The 17,746-nt window shown below is 62.5% G+C and overlaps 1 protein-coding gene across 3 annotated transcripts; it reads right to left on the bottom strand.

Moving 5' to 3' along the window:
- Window positions 1-606: 606 nt before the first annotated feature.
- RNF212 (ring finger protein 212) lies at window positions 607-17,403 on the bottom strand. 3 transcript variants are annotated; one of them, XM_054724302.1, is made up of 14 exons: window positions 17,104-17,182; window positions 16,387-16,448; window positions 13,530-13,607; window positions 11,506-11,580; window positions 10,733-10,869; window positions 9,810-9,866; window positions 8,772-8,830; window positions 7,290-7,342; window positions 7,137-7,200; window positions 6,113-6,158; window positions 4,096-4,156; window positions 2,251-2,323; window positions 861-1,003; window positions 607-720 (listed from the first exon to the last, which is right to left on the bottom strand). In XM_054724302.1, exons 3-14 carry the CDS (start codon window positions 13,531-13,533, stop codon window positions 683-685), a joined length of 810 nt encoding a protein of 269 aa, XP_054580277.1. In that variant the 5' UTR covers window positions 13,534-13,607; window positions 16,387-16,448; window positions 17,104-17,182; the 3' UTR covers window positions 607-682. The 3 variants fall into 3 exon arrangements, with proteins under 3 accessions (XP_054580277.1, XP_054580270.1, XP_028015590.2); XM_054724295.1 differs by lacking the exons at window positions 10,733-10,869; window positions 13,530-13,607; window positions 17,104-17,182 and adding an exon at window positions 17,295-17,403; XM_028159789.2 differs by lacking the exons at window positions 11,506-11,580; window positions 13,530-13,607; window positions 16,387-16,448; window positions 17,104-17,182 and having other exon boundaries at window positions 10,733-11,175.
- Between the last annotated feature and the right edge of the window lie 343 nt (window positions 17,404-17,746).

Genomic DNA, 17,746 nt, shown 5'->3' with positions numbered 1-17,746 from the left:
AGGGGAACAGTGTCACGTTGAGTGACGGGGAGTCAGTCACCGGGAACAGTGTCACGTTGAGTGACGGGGAGTCAGTCACCGGGAACAGTGTCACGTTGAGTGACGGGGAGTCAGTCACCGGGAACAGCGTCACGTTGAGTGACGGGGAGTCAGTCACCGGGAACAGTGTCACGTTGAGTCACAGGAGTCAGTCACCGGGAACAGTGTCACATTGAGCCACGGGGAGTCAGTCACCGGGAACAGTGTCACGTTGAGTGACAGGGAGTCAGTCACCGGGAACAGTGTCACGTTGAGCCACGGGGAGTCAGTCACCGGGAACAGTGTCACGTTGAGCCACAGGCACACGTGACAGGATGTCACAGACGACAGTCACCAGGCCTGAGCTGCTGGCCAGCCCTGCGGGTGGTCAGTGCAAGACTCTGCTGGGGCTCCTCAGGCTGCGGCCCCACCTCCCGGCTCTGCACCTGCCTGATCAGAAAGCCTCCCAATCGCTGCTCACGGCACCCGTGGTGTAGGGGCGCCAGGAAGGTAGTTTCAAGGCCTAGGAAACCAGGAAACGCTTTATTTGATGGCACTGCCGGAGCGCTGCATTGAGGAGAAGCGGACAATCCTCCCACTGCCTCTCGTGAGCTTGTGGTGAGCGCGTGGCGGGCGGCTGGAGCGTGGCGGGCAGGGCAGGATGTCACCTCCTGGGCGGGAAGCCCCCGAGGCTGGCAGACCCTGCGGAGCACAGACCAGAGACACCGTGTGAGCACCAGCAGCCCCGAGGCACCAAGCGGAAGCTCAGACAACTCAGGAACACGTGCTGCCACACACGCCACGCTGGTCACGTGCTCTCCAAGGGAGGCGGCGGTCCTTGCCTGACTGCTGCCTCTGCAGGAGCCCCGAGATGCTGATGGGCGGCCTGGGTGCCGGGGCCGAGCCCCCTCCTCCCGCTCTGCCGGCCGCCTGGAGGCCGAGGCTTTGGGACGACCCCCGGCCGGGCATCAGCACAGGTGGGATCCTAGGAGCAAGGTCACAAAGTCACCAGCGCTTCAAATGACTTTGGCAACATCATACTTTTTTAGTTTTAAAGGCCACGTGTTGATTAAAACACACGTTCCCAGTGCCCAGGAGGAGGTCATGCCCTGTGCTTGGGCGATGGCACAGGGACAGCGGCACACGCAGTGCTCGCCAGGCAGCTTCTGATGCGTGTGGCTGCCCCTCACCAGGGCCCGGTGCCTGCTCTCAGCAGGCCCTCCCACTGCTGTCCTCTGTGCTGGTGACCACAAAATCCAGGAGTCACAATCGCAGGCACCTGCGGGAGGGCCAGTCCCCAGGCAGTGGATGGGGTGAGGGGGCCGGGTCCCAGGCAGCGGGCGGGGTGAGGGGGCCGGGTCCCAGGCAGTGGATGGGGTGAGGGGGCCGGGTCCCAGGCAGCGGGCGGGGTGAGGAGGCCGGGTCCCAGGCAGCGGGCGGGGTAAGGGGGCCAGTCCCCAGGCAGCGGACGGGGTGAGGGGGCCGGGTCCCAGGCAGCGGGCGGGGTGAGGGGGCCGGGTCCCAGGCAGCGGGCGGGGTGAGGGGGCCGGGTCCCAGGCAGTGGATGGGGTGAGTGGGCCGGGTCCCAGGCAGCGGGCGGGGTGAGGGGGCCGGGTCCCAGGCAGCGGGCGGGGTGAGGGGCTGGCACAGTCCTGCATGGGAGCTGTGGTCAGGCAGCGGGTGGGGTTGCCCCATGCACCGGGGCGTGGGCACAAGTGTGGCTCTGGGCTGGGGAGGATGCGAAGGCCACGGCTGGACGGTGGCAGGCGGCCAAGTGTGGACGTGGCCTTTGGCATGGGAAGCCAACAAGGGGCTCTAGGAGGGGTGGGGGCACCCGCCTGACCTCGGTGCCCAGGCAGAGCCCTGCGCAGATGCGGGCCCACGTCTCAGGCAACGGGCTGGGTCGTGGGTTATGCTCTGTTCAGGGGGTGGCAAAGGGCAGCCCAAGGGCCAAACCAGCTCCTGCCTCCGTCAGCAGCTGTCGGGACACCATGTGCCATCGGCTCCCCGCCCGCCTGCGAACCCTGAGACGAGACGTTGCAGCCACGCAGGGCGCCTGGGAGCTGCTACTAACAGGAACAGCCTGAGTTACATTTTAACTTCAGAAAAGCGAACCATAACGTGGTCCGCACAGCACGATCCCCAACGCACAGCGGGCTGGAAAGCAGCACGAGAGACCTCCTTTCTCACTCCCCACCCTGAACGTCCTTCGGGAGCTGCCCGGGGACCTACCTGAGCGCCTGGGACCCGCTGGTGCGACTTGGCGTCAGGCTGAGCTGCTGAGGGCCGAGGTGGGAGACGCTGCCTGCAGGCATGGGGGAGGGGGGTGAACACAGCGCTGCTTCAGGAGGACACACCTGCTGTCCCGCCCACGCCCACACTGCGCCCTGCACACCCCCCCCCAACTCAGCCGGCACCCCTGTGCACCGAGAGCTTTCACACCACCACCCTGAGCAGCCGCGTGAAGGCCACAGGGCTGCTCAGGGCGGGCTGCGGCTGGCCTCCGCCTGTGCTGTGTGGTGGCGAGGGCGAGGCCGGGGCACAGGGCGCTCAGCACTCGCCCCCACACTCCACTCCTGTCTTCCGCTCCCGTCACTGTCCTCAGAAGCTCTCGGCTCTGAGGAGAGGGTGGGGTCGGCGGTACCGACCGGGGCTGAGGTGCCACCTCCCCCAGCCCGCGTCGCCAGGCTTATGAGAACCATTCCTGATGCAAAGGCCGGCTGTCTGTCAGTGAGACCAGCGGCACGCGTGGCCCTAGCAGCCCTGCTGTGGAGGACGGTGGCGGACAAAAGGCAGAGACGGGGAGAGAGTGGGCAGGGGAGGCTCCCTGTGTCCTTTCACAGCCCAGAGCCCGGATCAGAGAGGCTGAGCACTGCTCCCGAGGCGGCAGAGCACTAAGTGGCCTGGGCCGCGTGGACTGTAGGGGACACTGCCCTAGTGACGCGCAGACCCCGCGGAACAGCTGAGAGCCCGCGATGCGAACACCCCAGCAGGTTCTGTTACTCCTCTTTTTATTTCCTGTATTTTCAGACGGTGGGACTCCCGGGGCCTTGCTAATCCACACACACTGCCCCTCGCTGGGCAGGCTGTCGCCTGGCTCAGAGGTTTGCCTGTGAGGATGTGTCTGCCCACAGCCTGTGCTCTGGCCACCTCCTCCACCTGGCACCCCGTTCTGCCCTAATCCCTGAGGCGGGGCCGACCGGAGGGGCAGCCCCGCACCCCCACACCGCCAGCACCCCACACCGCCAGCACCCCACACCGCCAGCACCCCACACCGCCAGCACCCCCACACTGCCAGCACCCCACACCGCCAGCACCCCCACACCGCCAGCACCCCACACCGCCAGCACCCCACACCGCCAGCACCCCCACATCCCCACACCGCCAGCACCCCCACACCAACCAGGGCCAACCCGGCGGCTGGCCTGCGGAGCCTGGTGCCCGCGGGCCCGTGTGGCGGTCGTCTCCCGGTCTGCGCCTCCCGGCCGATGCACAAATCCCGGTTTCACGCTCAGGCAGACCCACACACACAAGCACCTCCTCTTCACGCTCACAGGGGCTTGTGGGGTAACCGTGGTCAACCGTGACGAGGGCCTCGAGGCCCCAACTGGTCACGAAGGTCTGGGTCCGAGGCCAGGTGGCCCGGGCCCTCCGGTGCCCCGACGTCGGGCTCCCCATCGGGCTCTGCGGGTTCAGGCTGAGCCATGGGCACAGGGTCTGCTGGGCCGCATGGAGGCGGAACCTCTCGAGCGGAGCTCAGGGCAGACGGAGGGCGCCCTCGGGGCCTCAGCCCAGCAGAGACAGCCAGAGCGCTGCTGACCCAGGGCCCCGAGCCGCGGCCTGAGGCTTCCGCGCAGACAGACCTGCCTCCAAAACACCTGGCGTCCAGGAGGGAGGGTCAGCCCCGGGCTCGTGGGAGCCTCGTCTCCCTGTGCCACCAGGCGAGGCTGAGTCCCCGCTGAGCAGGCGCCCGGATGCTGTGAAGCGGGGGGAGGGGAGACGGCTGACGGCGGCCCTCGGGCATGGCCTGGGGACGCGATCAGACACCCTCAGGGTCCGGGTGAGGGAGGGACTCACCCATGCGTCCGTCCTGGGGGGGACTGATCAGGGAGACTCTGGTGGGGCCGGCTGGCTCGGGCTAAGGACGGGAAAGAGAACAGTGGGTCACATCCCTCTTCATGGGTAACGAGAGCCCCTCCGCCCCGAGAACACAGCCCCTCGCCAGCCTGCCATGCCCGCCTCGCCCGGGCTACAGGGATGCAGCCCCGTGAGACAGGGTGTCCCACTGGCCCACTGTGCCCCTGGCACCCACAGCACTGGGCGGACAAGGGATCGCTAGGTGCTTCTAAGAACTTCAGAACAGAGAAGAAGCAGACAGTTTTAGCTGACGTTAAACATTTTAAAATCCCGAGTAAATCCTCCTTATCGGTGCAAAACCATCACCTGGAAACCCAGGTGTTGATGGCGGGGCCTGGTACTGCCCTGGCAGGGCCCACGTGCTGGGCCTGCTCCCAGCCAGGCACACGCCAGCGCCACCCATGCTTCTCTCACGGTGAAGCTGACCACCTCCTCACCGACAGGTTGTCAGGGGTCCTGGATTCACTCAGCCCCCTTCCCACCACTTGCCCAGACAGAGGCAGAGCATGGCGGCAGCCCACCACATGTCCCACGGCAGTGTGGCCCTGCCTTCTGTGGAGGCCACGGTCAGGAAGGAGTGGCCACGGTTGGGAAGGAGCGGCCACAGTCGGGACAGAGCAGCCACGGTCAGGAAGGAGCGGCCACGGTCGGGACGGAGCGGCCACGGTCGGGAAGGAGCGGCCACGGTCAGGATAGAGCGGCCACGGTCAGGAAGGAGCGGCCACGGTTGGGAAGGAGCGGCCACAGTCGGGACAGAGCGACCACGGTCAGGATAGAGTGGCCACGGTCAGGAAGGAGCGGCCATGGTCGGGACTGAGCGGCCACGGTCGGGAAGGAGCGGCCACGGTTGGGAAGGAGAGGCCACGGTCGGGAAGGAGCGGCCACGGTTGGGACAGAGCGGCCACGGTTGGGAAGGAGAGGCCACGGTCGGGAAGGAGCGGCCACGGTTGGGACAGAGAAGCCACGGTCAGGATAGAGTGGCCACGGTTGGGAAGGAGCGGCCACGGTTGGGACAGAGCAGCCACGGTCGGGAAGGAGCGGCCACGGTTGGAACAGAGCGGCCACGGTCGGGATAGAGCGGCCACGGTCGGGAAGGAGCGGCCACGGTTGGGACAGAGAAGCCACGGTCAGGATAGAGTGGCCACGGTTGGGAAGGAGCGGCCACGGTTGGGACAGAGCAGCCACGGTCGGGAAGGAGCGGCCACGGTCGGGAAGGAGCGGCCACGGTTGGGACAGAGCAGCCACGGTCGGGAAGGAGCGGCCACGGTCGGGAAGGAGCGGCCACGGTTGGGACAGAGAAGCCACGGTCAGGATAGAGCGGCTATGGTTGGGAAGGAGTGGCCACAGTCGGGACAGAGCAGCCACGGTCGAGAAGGAGCGGCCACGGTTGAGACAGAGCAGCCATGGTCAGGATAGAGCGGCCACGGTTGGGAAGGAGCGGCCATGGTTGGGACAGAGCAGCCACGGTCAGGATAGAGCGGCCACGGTCGAGAAGGAGCGGCCACGGTTGGGACAGAGAAGCCACGGTCAGGATAGAGCGGCTATGGTTGGGAAGGAGTGGCCACAGTCGGGACAGAGCAGCCACGGTCGAGAAGGAGCGGCCACGGTTGAGACAGAGCAGCCACGGTCAGGATAGAGCGGCCACGGTTGGGAAGGAGCGGCCATGGTTGGGACAGAGCAGCCACGGTCAGGATAGAGCGGCCACGGTCGAGAAGGAGTGGCCACGGTTGGGACAGAGCAGCCACGGTCAGGATAGAGCGGCCACGGTTGGGACAGAGCAGCCACGGTCGGGAAGGAGCGGCCACGGTCGGGAAGGAGCGGCCACGGTTGGGAAGGGTGGCCACGGTCGGGACGGAGCGGCCACGGTCAGGACAGAATGGACACAGTCGTTAGCGCTGAGAAGCAGGAGGCCCTGAATGTGCAGGAAACACGACACACAGGGGAACAGACTACTCACCCTTCTCAGCGGGGAGGGTGTGAGGTCGACCTCCATGGGCTCCACTCTGTGAACCGACAGCCGGACAGTTACTGGCCTGAGACTTGGACGACTGACACGCGCACGATGCGCCAGGACGCCCGTCTCCATGCTCCTCGCTCACTCTGGGCCCCATCAGTCACCTCCCTCTTAGCTCTTGACTGGCTGCCACTGTCTGTCAGACCGAACCAGCCCCACCGCGGAGGGAGGGCCTGCCGCGCTCTGGGAAGGCCCCGCCTGGCCGGCCCACGGTGTCTCCAGGGCAGGCGGCCTCCTCCACTGTATCTCTGCTCCTCCAGGTCCTCCAGGCGCCCTGGAGGTGCGGCATCTCTCTGCTGTCGGTGCCACTCGCTGCTGGGCTCACTGCACACAATCAGTGCTCGCAGGGCCAGCTCCTTAGCTTATTGCTCAAGGCTAACAGAGAAGCATCCCCTGGCTTCCCCACAGGAGGAAAGGGCAGGGAGGGAGGGAGCGGGGAGAGGAGGGATGGAGAGGAGGGAATCAATCGCTGAGTCACCTTCTGGCTGCGTGCTCAGCGCCAGAGCCCGGTGCCCTGGGGACACGGACGGGCAGTGCGGAGATGCCGCCAGGGCCTCCGGTGCTGCGTTCGGACCCAGCTCCCAGCATTTCAAGGAAAAACAGGTGGAGGAGGGATGCTCTCCAGGGACCGGCCGCCAGGGGTGTCCCCTGTGCCACATGTGTTCCTGAGCCGCCCTGGGCATCCTGACCCCAGAGGAGAGAGGCCCACCCAAGTCACATGACCACTCCTCCACCTGCCCAAGGCCACAGGGACAGGGCTGGGATGGGCCAGCCCCCAGGCCCTGGCGATGAGTAAGAGCTGCTGCAGGGCGAGCTCCGGGGGCCTGTGCTGAGCGTCAGAACTTGGGAACCTGGAGGGGTGGAGGTGGCAGGAGGGGCGTGGGATGGCAAAGAAGGACCTGCAGCTCCTGAGTGTGGCCCACAGATACCACCCCCCCCCCCAGCTCCCCCAGCCCTGCGCACACACCTCTCGGAGGAGGCGGAGGAGCCGGGAGGCCGGAACAGCTGTCCGCGGGGCTCTGCTGAAGGAGCTGACAAAACACCGCAGGGTGAGGGCGCGCCTGCCCTCGGCTCTGCCCTGGCACGCCCTCGGCTAGCCGCGCAGCAGGCCGCCACTTACTTGAAACCGGACTTCGTAGCGCGCCGAAGGCTGTGTGTTGGGACGGTCTCATACTAAACAGACGGGGAAAGGGATTGGTAAACCATAAGAACTTATTCCCAGCGGCGGGCAGGGCTGAGACCCCCTCGGTCCCTCACCAGCGCCTCGCCCGCCCAGCGCTCACTTTCAGCCCAGAGGCCCTGAGGAGAGTGCCTGGCCGGGAGGCCCTGAGGCTGGCCACGCAGCAGCAGGGCCGGGCCCATCGGCGCCTCTGCAGCACTCCCCGCTTCCCAACGACCCCAGAACTGGGCACGTGGGAGGCTGTCTCCCTGGACCACACGGGACAGAAAGCAGGGCAGGGACCCCTCCCCCCAGGATGCCTGCGAGGGAGTGTGGACACGGGCGAGGGACCTGCCGGCGGCGGGGTGTGTGGGGCCCACCCTGCGGGAAAACCAGGCCACACTGGCGTGCGCTGACCCCATGCCCAGAGGACCCTGCCCGGACCGCCACCCCAGAAACGCTCTGCTGCGAGCGTGAGCTGAGGGGGAGGCAGGCCTGGCCTCTTCAGGGTTTCAGGGGCAGGAAATGGGCTGCCCCGCAGACACAGAAATAAGCCCCGGTCGGGGTGACCAGATGGCCTGGACGGCTGAGCAGAGCAGGGACATACGCTCGAGGGAGAGGTGAGAGCAGAAGGGCTGGAGCCTGAAGGATGCCCGCAGGCGTCAGGGGGCCTCGCAGGGAGGGCCAGCCTGCGGGCAGGAGGCACAGACAACGCTGCCGGGGACTCAGAGGGCCACAGCGGGGAAGGCGACGCTGGAACTTTCCAGAATGATGAGATGATTGCCCAGAGGGAAAGCAGGTTATACAAAGGGGGACAAATAGAAGGGTCCTGTGCGCCCCTGCAACTGGGTCTCGCTCCGAGCTGCGCCCCAGGGGGCCTGTTCCCAGTGAGGGCTGGGGTGCACCCTCGGAAAGCAGCCCTGTGATGGCGGCGGGTGGGCAGAGGCTGAGCGGGACAGAGTGCCCAGCTCCTGCTGCAGCCCGGCCACAGTGCGCCGGGCACCTGCACACACAGCCAGCCGACAGCAGCCCCTCAGGACGTCGGCGCCGTGGCCTTCACGTGAACGTGTCTCACACACGGGGCTTCCGAGTATTCAGCCGCGTCCCACAGCACCGCCCTCCCTGACCGCGTGGACCGTGCACGGACGGCAGCCCGTGCTCACCTCCCATGACCGCCATTCCTGGGAAAGGCCCAGGCTCCCCAGCCCGCCCGCCCACGGCCTGCGAGGCACAGGACAGGACGCCCCTGGGAGCCACTCCCCTTCGCTGTGTGCTCTCCTCTCCCCTCCGTCCCCCGACGGCCCGCCACACCTCTGCCCGACAGCTTCTGGGAAACAGGGCCCCTCGTGAGGCTGGCCTGGGAGGCAGCGAGCAGACGTCTGGCTGGGCTCCGGGGTTCAGGGGTGAGGTGGGGGGTGGGATGGGGTGGGGGTGGAGACCCACCTTTGCAGCTGCTCCACCCGCAGCATGGCCTTCCTGAGGGACTCCTCCAGCCTGGCGATCTGCACACATGCAGTGAGTGACTTGGTTACAGGTGGCGGTGCAAAGAACGTGACCCTCAATTCTTACACCCGAGTTGGGAGGGAGCTGCTGGGCCTGGGGCAGCGTGCAGGGGCCGACGGGGCAGTGGCCAGGTGCGGACTCTACCCACAGGGGCCGGGGCTGGGCAGCGACACGTCCCCTCTGGGCAGACCCACCCAAGGCCTGGCCTGGGGCATGTAAGGAGGGCAGCCGGCAGGAGACACCAAGCACTGGAGGGCCAGGCCTAAGGGCAGCGACGCCTCACACCTGCCCTGTTGCACAGAGAGGTCACGGCCACAGGATGGACACCAGCCGGCTTCCACACTTGAGGGGGTGGCCGTAGGGTCTGTGGCTTCAAAGCCAGGCCCCTTACCCTACTCACTCCATAACCTTCAATTTTTAAAAAAACACGATGGTATGATTGAATAGAGAATTGTCTAAGCTGCTCTGAGGCCCAGACATCACTCCCGCCCAGGTGAGGAAGCAGCCAGGTGAGGCGCAGCCCTGGGGTGTGTCCTGTGGGCGTGGCCCCAGCACAGGAAGCTGACCTTGCCCCTTTGCCCCCTGCCGGTCCCTGTCCCTCCAGGAGGCCTGGTCCCAGCCAGCTAATGCTGCCCTGAATGAAGCTTCCTTTCCCAGAACGTCCCCTGCCTTCCCGTAGCTCACCAATCAGGGAAGGAGGATGTGTGTCGGGCAAATGAGCAGGCGTTTTGAGCCTCCCATGTAAGCGCTCATCAGAGTCGCTGTTTATGAAATGTGCCCGGTGAGTTTGGGGGGGCACCACGGTCAGAAGTGAGCCCCGAGATAAAACTGGCCCAGTGACCCCTGGCCCTGAGCATCGCTGTGGCGGACAGGAACCGTGCAATGGGCTGAGGGTCCACGGGACAGATGCCCACCCTCAGCCCTCCCCCGAGATGTGGGGTCAGTCACAGGGTCACATGAAGTTGAGATGGGGTTTACCTTTTCTCCGTAGAAGGCTAACAGCCTCTTTCTGTGTTTTTCTTGAAATTCTGAAATCTGGGAGGATGACACAGGTCAGCTGCTGCAGCGGCACATGGCCACACTGTGCATTCCCCACCCCCTGCTGCCTGCTGGCCCGGGGCTGCCTGCGTCTTCATGACCTTGGTCACCCCGCCGTGCACACAGAATGCAGCGGGCACGCTCACACCGGGGAGCACGCCCCACTGAGGCCAGGAACACACAGGGCACTGTCTCTCTCTAGCCCCCCCACCCCCCGCCCCCGTGACACATTCGCGGAGAGGGCTAGGTGGGCGGGACAAGCCACCTCCCGGGAGCTGTGACTGGGCTGGGTTCCCAGCGGCACCCTTGCGCGCGGAGTGCACGCGGTCTGGAGGCGGCCCCAGCGCTACCAGCCGTGCTGACCCGGGGAGGGAAGCACTACGTCACGTCAGGGACGTATCAGACACAGAGCGGGAAAGCCCCTCCGGCTCCTGCACCTCGAAGGTGGAGCGGGTTGATGGACGCAGGGGGGTCCCAGGCGGGTCCCAGGCTCACCTTCAAGTTACTGAGGACCCCTAAGAGCTCTGCTTATGTGGGTTTTACCTGTCGATGTTTCCCCACTAGAAGTTAATACTGAGAGAAACGTAAAGCATTTATTACTGTAAAATAACAGCAAGCCCAACGCTGAGATAGACAGCGAGCTGTGATCCCTGGTGTCCGGGGCTCTGGAATCCCAGGTGGCACTGGGACAGACATGACGCCCAGGGGCCTGGAGGGAGGCACTCGGCAGCCAGCTGCCTCCATGGCCTCTCTCCACCTGGGCGGGGCGTGGGGCCCGAGATGGAGGCGCCTTGCCTCCTCCTGAGGCTGCCCAAGGCTCTGCCTGCAGGTCTGAGTGCTATGGGGAGGGCTCCCCAGCTCACCAACACGGCAGCTTCTGGGTCCCGGGGACCTGGCGCAAGAGGCCCCCTGGGAATGTGCAACGAAGTCAGTCCATGTCCCTGCTTGGCTGTTGCCTTGTGCCCAGGCCGTGTCCTGGGGCATCCAGGCCCCCGGGAGCCTGCAGGGTGGAGGGGCACAGCCCTGACACCGTGGGCACTGCACCCGAGAGCAGCCCCAGAGCAGGGCAGTCCTGGGGCTGGCATGTCTCCGAGAGGACAAGCTAATGGCCGAGAATGGCCAGGCCAGAGTGTGGTCGCTCAGCCTGCTGCTCGGCCTCTTCAGGGAGGGGCGGGGGAGGTGCCAACAGCGGGGGGCGGGGGAGCTGCACTGCTATCAGAGGGGAGGCAGGATGGGCTGGCGGAGAGGGCTGCTCTCCGGACAGCTCCTTGGACAGCCTGGTGGACCAGGAGGTCAGACTGGCATCGGAACCAGGTTGGGCACCGACTCGCAACTTCAGAGGCTGGGGCTGGGGAGCGCGCCTGCAGCCAAGAGACTCAGGGTCAGATACCGCAGCCACAGCGCCATCAGCCGGGCGTCCCGACCAAAGGACCCGTCACCCCGCAGCAGCGGGACAGGAACACAGAGCAGAGTGAGTGGCATCCCTGCAGGGGAGACGGGGCAGGGGCAGGGAGCCCCCCCCACACCCCCGGCCCCTGGGGTCTTCTCTCCAGGGTGAGATCACTGGCCCTGGGTCATCAGGAAACGGGTTCCCACGGCGACGGGCACGCGTGCGGAGGAGAAGGCGCCCACGCACCTGGGAGGTCTCCCTGGAGTACTTCCTGCACAGGCCGTCTATGCCCACGAAGAGTGCCTGGATCCCTGGGTCCGTCTGGAAGAGAAAGACTCCAGCTGCTCGCTGCCCTGGCACACGCTCAGGGCGTGATGCAGAGGCAAACTGGAGGCCCAGAGTGAACCTCGGGGACCCGTGCTTCCCTCGCTGTCCCCAGCAGGCACGGGGCACCCACCTCCTGGCGGCCCGGGGCTGTGGGTGAGGGCAGCCTGCCCGGCAGCTGGTGGAGCCCTCTGGGCCACAGGTCCCCCTCTGTCAGAAGGAGCCCAGGCCTCTGGGGAGGGCTCAGGGCGGAGGGGAAGCCAAGCTCAGAGGAAACACTGTGTCCGGGAGGGAGTGCTGAGGAGCCTCAGTCAGTCCTTCAAGAAGCAAACATGAAGAACTCGAGGAAAAGCGGGGTTCAGAAGTGGTGCTGCTCACTCCAGAGTCATTCCTGCCTCCTCCTCCCCCCCCTCCCCAGCACCCACAGCGGCCAACAGTGACAGCCATCCGAGGGCATAGGCGTGGGAGGACGCCCTGAGCAGGGACAGACGGGGACAAACACAGCCCCCGGATAAGGACAGCAGACCCAGAAGATGCCGGCGAGCCGTCCCCTCTGCAGCCTGGCCCTGGCTTCGGAACCGTCAGCATGACCCGGGCATCAGAATGGAATGTGAGCCCATCCTCTTAAACTCCCTGTGCTCCCAGGTCCCACCAAAATGAAGTAAAGCTAAGTGTAGGGAGGACACTTGATGGACGGCAGGAGCTAGAAAATGTCCTGGAAGGCCGTGCCTGGCCCTGAGCCGCCGCCAGACCTTGGAGGGAGAGGCCACACAGGGTGTCTGGACAGCGGGGTCCCTGGACCCCACCCTTGCAAGTCACATGCAGGTGGACCTCAGGCGGGGCGGGGCTCCAGGTGCCCATGAGCCCTGCTCTGCACCAACTCAACCTGCCACCCTGGCCTCGCCCCACACCTCAGAGCCTGGTCCCGGGCCACAGAAGGGAAGCATGCCTTCCGAGGACCTGGGGGCCCAGGCCACAGGAAATGGGGAGCGCCCACAGAGCGTGGCAGCCTGTGCTCAGGAGTGGAGAGCAAGTTACACACAGATTATCACACAGTGAAGACACCTGTGGACAGGATCCCGAGTGGACAGACAGGTATGACTTCACTCTACGTGGACAGGATCCCGAGTGGACAGACAGGTATGACTTCACTCTATGTGGACAGGATCCCGAGTGGACAGACAGGTATGACTTCACTCTATGTGGACAGGATCCCAAGTGGGCAGGCAGTGTGGTTTCACTGTGTGAACAGGACCCTGAGTGGGACTGGGTGTAGGGAGCAGAGGCTGAGCACCTCCACTCTGATAACAGCCCCTGCACAGGTTTTGGGGTCTCCCTGAAGCTCAGCAGGATACCACAGGACAGCCAACCCGTGAAAAGCCACCTCAAACGGAGCAATGTTATCCCAGACACAGGAAGCATTCATGTCCAGGAAAGCAGGCTAACAAGTGCAATATGCATCACAATGCAGGCAGCTAGGGGCCCTCGGGAGAGTCGGCACCAAAGGCCTCAATGAAGGACCGACAAAAGGAATTCCCGAGGGCAGAAAGTGACCCTCAGGGGCGTCAGGGAGACTGAAGGGGGGGGGGGGAGCCGGAGGAAGCGGGACTGTGGGAACCTGGGCTTCGGTGGCGATCTGGCAGCGATGTCTGTGGGCTTTACATCTTTGGGAGAGAAGGTGTGCGGGGCAGCACTAGGAACCGTGGGAAGGAGGAAGTGGAGTCAGAGCGTCCAGGCCCCGCCTGGGAGGATGGGAGCCTGTCCGACTTTAAAGGCAACCGTGCTGTGCGCTCAGGTGTCCCCGACCAGGGCGAGTCACTCTCAGATCGTGCAGAATTCGCTGAGCTGTGCCCTTTTACGTTGTGCACTTCCTGCATTAGATGCCAATGAAAGTTAGTAGAAATGGTAACTAAAATCCCCCAGTATTTCTAAATTAACCAACATACCCATGGGTCGCAGGAATAATTGAGAAGAAATGTGAATTGTCTTGCTCAGGCAAGGATGAGCACAGATGGAGGGCCGGCCTGGGGTGGAAACAGGAGGAGTGATGTGATAGGGAGTGATGTGAGCACCATCTTACAGAGCGAACGAAAGCAATGAGAAAAGAGAAGACAAAAGGGCAGACAACAGTGTACAATAAAGAAACACAGAACCAAGCGTTAGTTCTTGAAAAATACGAATAAAGGTCAACAAGCACTTGACAAGACTGTTCAAGAAAAGGAGAGAAGCCCTAACTGGTTCGGCTCAGTGGATAGAGCGTCGGCCTGCGGACTGAAGGGTCCCAGGTTCGATTCCAGTCAAGGGCATGTACCTTGATTGTGGGCACATCCCCAGTAGGGGGTGTGCAGGAGGCAGCTGATCGATGTTTCTCTCTCATCGATGTTTCTAACTCTCTTTCCCTCTCCCTTCCTCTCTGTAAAAAATCAATAAAATATATTTAAAAAAAGAAAAGGAGAGAAGGCACAATAACCACCATTAAAATGAAAAAACGCGTTTCACTCCAGACCTTCCTGACACTAAGAACCGGAGGACTGAACACGTGGTGGGGGCAGGACGTTCAAACCTTGAGATGAAGTGCACACACTCCTGGTAAACGCTCACTTAGGTCGTCTGAGGAGAGGGAGGCACACTGAGCAGTCACATGTCTACACAGAAATTAAGTCCCTGGTGGGAACCTTCCCCCCACATCCCTTCCCGGTGCAGACAATTTCACCGGAGAATGCCACCACCTTTTACAAATAACCCCCATCGCCGAGAGGAGCGGACGGAAGGCCCCAGCTGCTTCCACGAGGCTCGCCCCGAAGCCTGGAGAGGCCCAGGAGAGGACCACACGCAGCCCACGTGGACACAGGTGCACGCGTCTAGCTCATCTGACACGCGCACCAGCTGCCTCGCACCAGGCTGGACCTATTCCGGGAGCTAGTGTGGGTTTCAAGCTCTAAAACACAAATGCAATTCACCACACTGACAAAATAAAGCAGGAAAACCAAATGATAAGCTCAATACCACTTGGTAAAGAAAAGCCATTAGGTAAAGCTCAACACCGTTCATGATAAAAAGCCTTAGCAAAAAACCCAGGCCGCACACAGCACCTCACGGAAACACTGCCACTGACCCTGAAGTCGGGGAGACGTCCGGCGTCTGCTCCACAGCACGGAGCCCAGGCTGAGCGGGGAGACAGACACAGAAGGACTGACACAGTCAGAGACGACGTGACGCGGAGTGTGGACAAACCTACAGCCGAGCCAGTAGTTACCAGGTGCGCTCAGGAGGCCCGCAGGTGTAAGTTCACAGACCAGACGCATCATGCTCGGCCGGTGTGCTCAGTGGTTGAGCATTAACGCAAGAACCAAGAGCTCACATGCCTGGGTTGTGGGCTCAGTCTCCAGAAGGGGGCGTGTGGGAGGCAGCCCATCCATGTTTCTCTCACATTTATGTTTCTCTCTCTCTATCCCTCCCCCTTCCTCTCTCTAAAATAATAATAATAATAATAATAATAATAATAATAAAATAAAAAATCAATAAAAACATATTTAAAGGGCTATGCAGTCACCTTTAAAGAGTGTGGGTGTGCCCACAATATGTCGCCTGAGAAAACACCATTTTTGTAAGAAAACCCGAGTAGCACACAGACCGGGCGCTCCACTCCTGGCTGCTGTCTTTGGGCAACAGTGTCTGGGGCTTCCACCTCCTCCACTGTGATCTTTCGTATCATTTGCATAACGTGTCACTTTGTTTTACATTTGTCATCAGAACAATTGTTATAGATTAAAGTATCAGATCAAATACACATCTCGGGAGCCTAAGTGTAAAGAGGACAATTATTTGTAACTAAATTTAAAGCAAACAAGTTAAATTCATGTATTTTACAAAGAGAACAAAAGACATTGTTTTAAGCCTACTGCAACAGCAATCCATTTAAAACCTACTTTCCTCCAATCCTCTTAACTAGATATGACAGCTGTGAAAAACCAAACTCCATCACCGTCTTCTTTTTGTTGTTACTCCTCACCCGAGGTATTTTTTCTATTTATTTTTAGAGAGAGTGGAGGGAGGGAGGAAGGGGGAAGGATAAGAGAGGGGAGAGAGAAAAAGAGAGGGAGAGAGAGGAGAGGGAGAGAGAGAGAGAAACATTGATGTGAGAGAGATCGATTGGTTGCCTCCAGCACATGTCCCGACCGGGGCCGGGAATCAAACCTGTAACCCAGATATGGGCCCTTCACTGGGAATTGAACCCACAACCCTTTGGTGCGTGGGCTGACACTCTAAGCCAGTGGTTCTCAACCTTTCTAATGCCGCGACCCTTTAACACAGTTCCTCATGTTGTGGTGACCCCCAACCATAAAATTATTTTCGTTGCTACTTCATAACTGTAATTTTGCTACTGTTATGAATTGTAATGTAAATATCTGTGTTTTCCGATGGTCTTAGGCGACCCTGCTAGCGGTTCTCAACCTGTGGTTCTCAACCTCTGGCTGGTGTGCTTAGTAAGCACTGAGCACACCGGCCAGGGCTCCATCACCTTAAGGAGCTTGTATTGCCCTGAAGGAATCCATGCAACACATTTTCATTCCCAGGCACAACGCACAGCAAATGACCACTAGGCCAACCTACAACTAAGAAGGTTGTGTGAAGTCTCCCAAACCTAATCCTAACGGTACTTTGAAATTCTGTAAGACCTTCCAGTCACCCTGACAAAATGAACGAAAATTTCAGACACCACAAATGACTAAAAATTGAACCTCAAATGGAAAGGGAAACGGTGATCAATATTCAGAGTATACACTGCAGAGTTCAACTTACATGTTTCGAAAGTAAAACTGTTTGACAAGGAAGTTTACAAATCAAGCATTCATCCTTTTTACCTATATGAAAAAAGAGCAAATGCTGTATTATCCTGGTCGGCAGTGCTTTTACACATAAATACAGACTTGAAGTGGTAACACTTCTTCAAAAAACAGGCAGGGTTTGGGCCCTTACATTTTTTTTCACCTTCAGACAGTGGGTGAGACTCTGGATGGAGTTGAAAAGATTTATACAACTAACAATCCTTTTCTTCCCTGTTTTCCAAAGACGCCCCCAAACAGCGACCCTAAAGGGACAGACTGCCTCCCCAGTCTCTGCCCCAAACCCAGGGCCTGCAGCAGCTGCTCCTCGGGGCTCCGCTGGAATCCCAGCTCCACCGCGTGGCCAGCACCAGCCTTTCCTCCCTGCAGGCCCCGCACGGCTCCCCGCCAGCTGCGCTTCCTCCCCCAGCAGCCCGGGCCCAGGCGGCAGCCCGCACCCCAAACCCAGCTGCCGGCGTCCCCTGACCCAGGACGGCATCACCCAGCTGGGAAGTGGGTCCCAGCACCGCGGGCTCTGCAGCCCTACGGGGTGTCCCCTACTTCCTGGGTGTCCCCTACTTCCTGGGTGTCCCCCATTCCTTCTGCGGGGTTCGTACGGGCTGAGGAGGGAGGGGCCCCCAGTTGTGACCGGCTTCAGTGTCTCCACCCGTTCCCACCACGGAGCCCAGCTCACCGCCCCTTCCTCTCCGTCCTGGGGGGGAACGCCCCCCCCCCCCCCACGTCCCCGCAGCGCTGACATCTCACCATCCCGATGGCTCTGCCACTGGCAGCACCGTGTCCTGGCCACGCCCCTCACGCCCCGCCCCCCAGGCCCCACTGCGCCCCCACGGCCCCGCCCCCGGCCCAGCCCCGGGCGGCGCCCACCTCTGCTCAGGCAGCTGTCGCAGTACACGTGGCCGCAGCTGGTGAGGCTGAAGTGCGAGGCCCGGCCGGGCGGCTGGAAGCAGCCGTTACAGAACACCCAGCTGGCCATGCGTGCGCCCGCCGCCACGCCCACGCCCACGCCCACGCGGCCCGCACGCGCGGCCACGGCGGCCCAGGGCTGGCCGGAAGTCCGGGCCTGCGCCCGAGGCAGCTCTGCGCCTGCGCCGACGGGAAGCGCAGCCCCGCGCATGCGCACCAGCACCCCCGCAGGCGCCCCGTGCTCCCGCCAAAACCCCAGCGGAAGCCCCAGCCTGACAGGCGTGGGCGAGGCGGCGTGAGGGCGCCGGGCGGGCCTGTCTCCCCTGCTCCGGCCGCACGTCTGAGGGAGCGGCAAGCACCGAGGACCCGGCACCTCCTCCCGGGCTGGACTGTCCTGAGGGCAGCGGGTCGCA

Source organism: Eptesicus fuscus, chromosome 2 (assembly GCF_027574615.1).
Source record: "Eptesicus fuscus isolate TK198812 chromosome 2, DD_ASM_mEF_20220401, whole genome shotgun sequence".
NCBI classification, from domain to species: domain Eukaryota; kingdom Metazoa; phylum Chordata; class Mammalia; order Chiroptera; family Vespertilionidae; genus Eptesicus; species Eptesicus fuscus.
This window is presented reverse-complemented; position numbering and strand designations above follow the sequence as displayed.

Bases quoted from the DNA above. Each gene is read 5' to 3' on its own strand.
- RNF212 (XM_054724295.1), bottom strand. From the start codon at position 17,403: ATGGCCAGCTGGGTGTTCTGTAACGGCTGCTTCCAGCCGCCCGGCCGG. The intron at 6,159-7,136 runs GTGTGTGCGCAG...GTCGGTTCACAG, and splicing joins TCCTCCGCCTCCTCCGAGAG to AGTGGAGCCCATGGAGGTCG. The intron at 721-860 runs GCAAGGACCGCC...TGTGCTCCGCAG, and splicing joins CCTGCAGAGGCAGCAGTCAG to GGTCTGCCAGCCTCGGGGGC.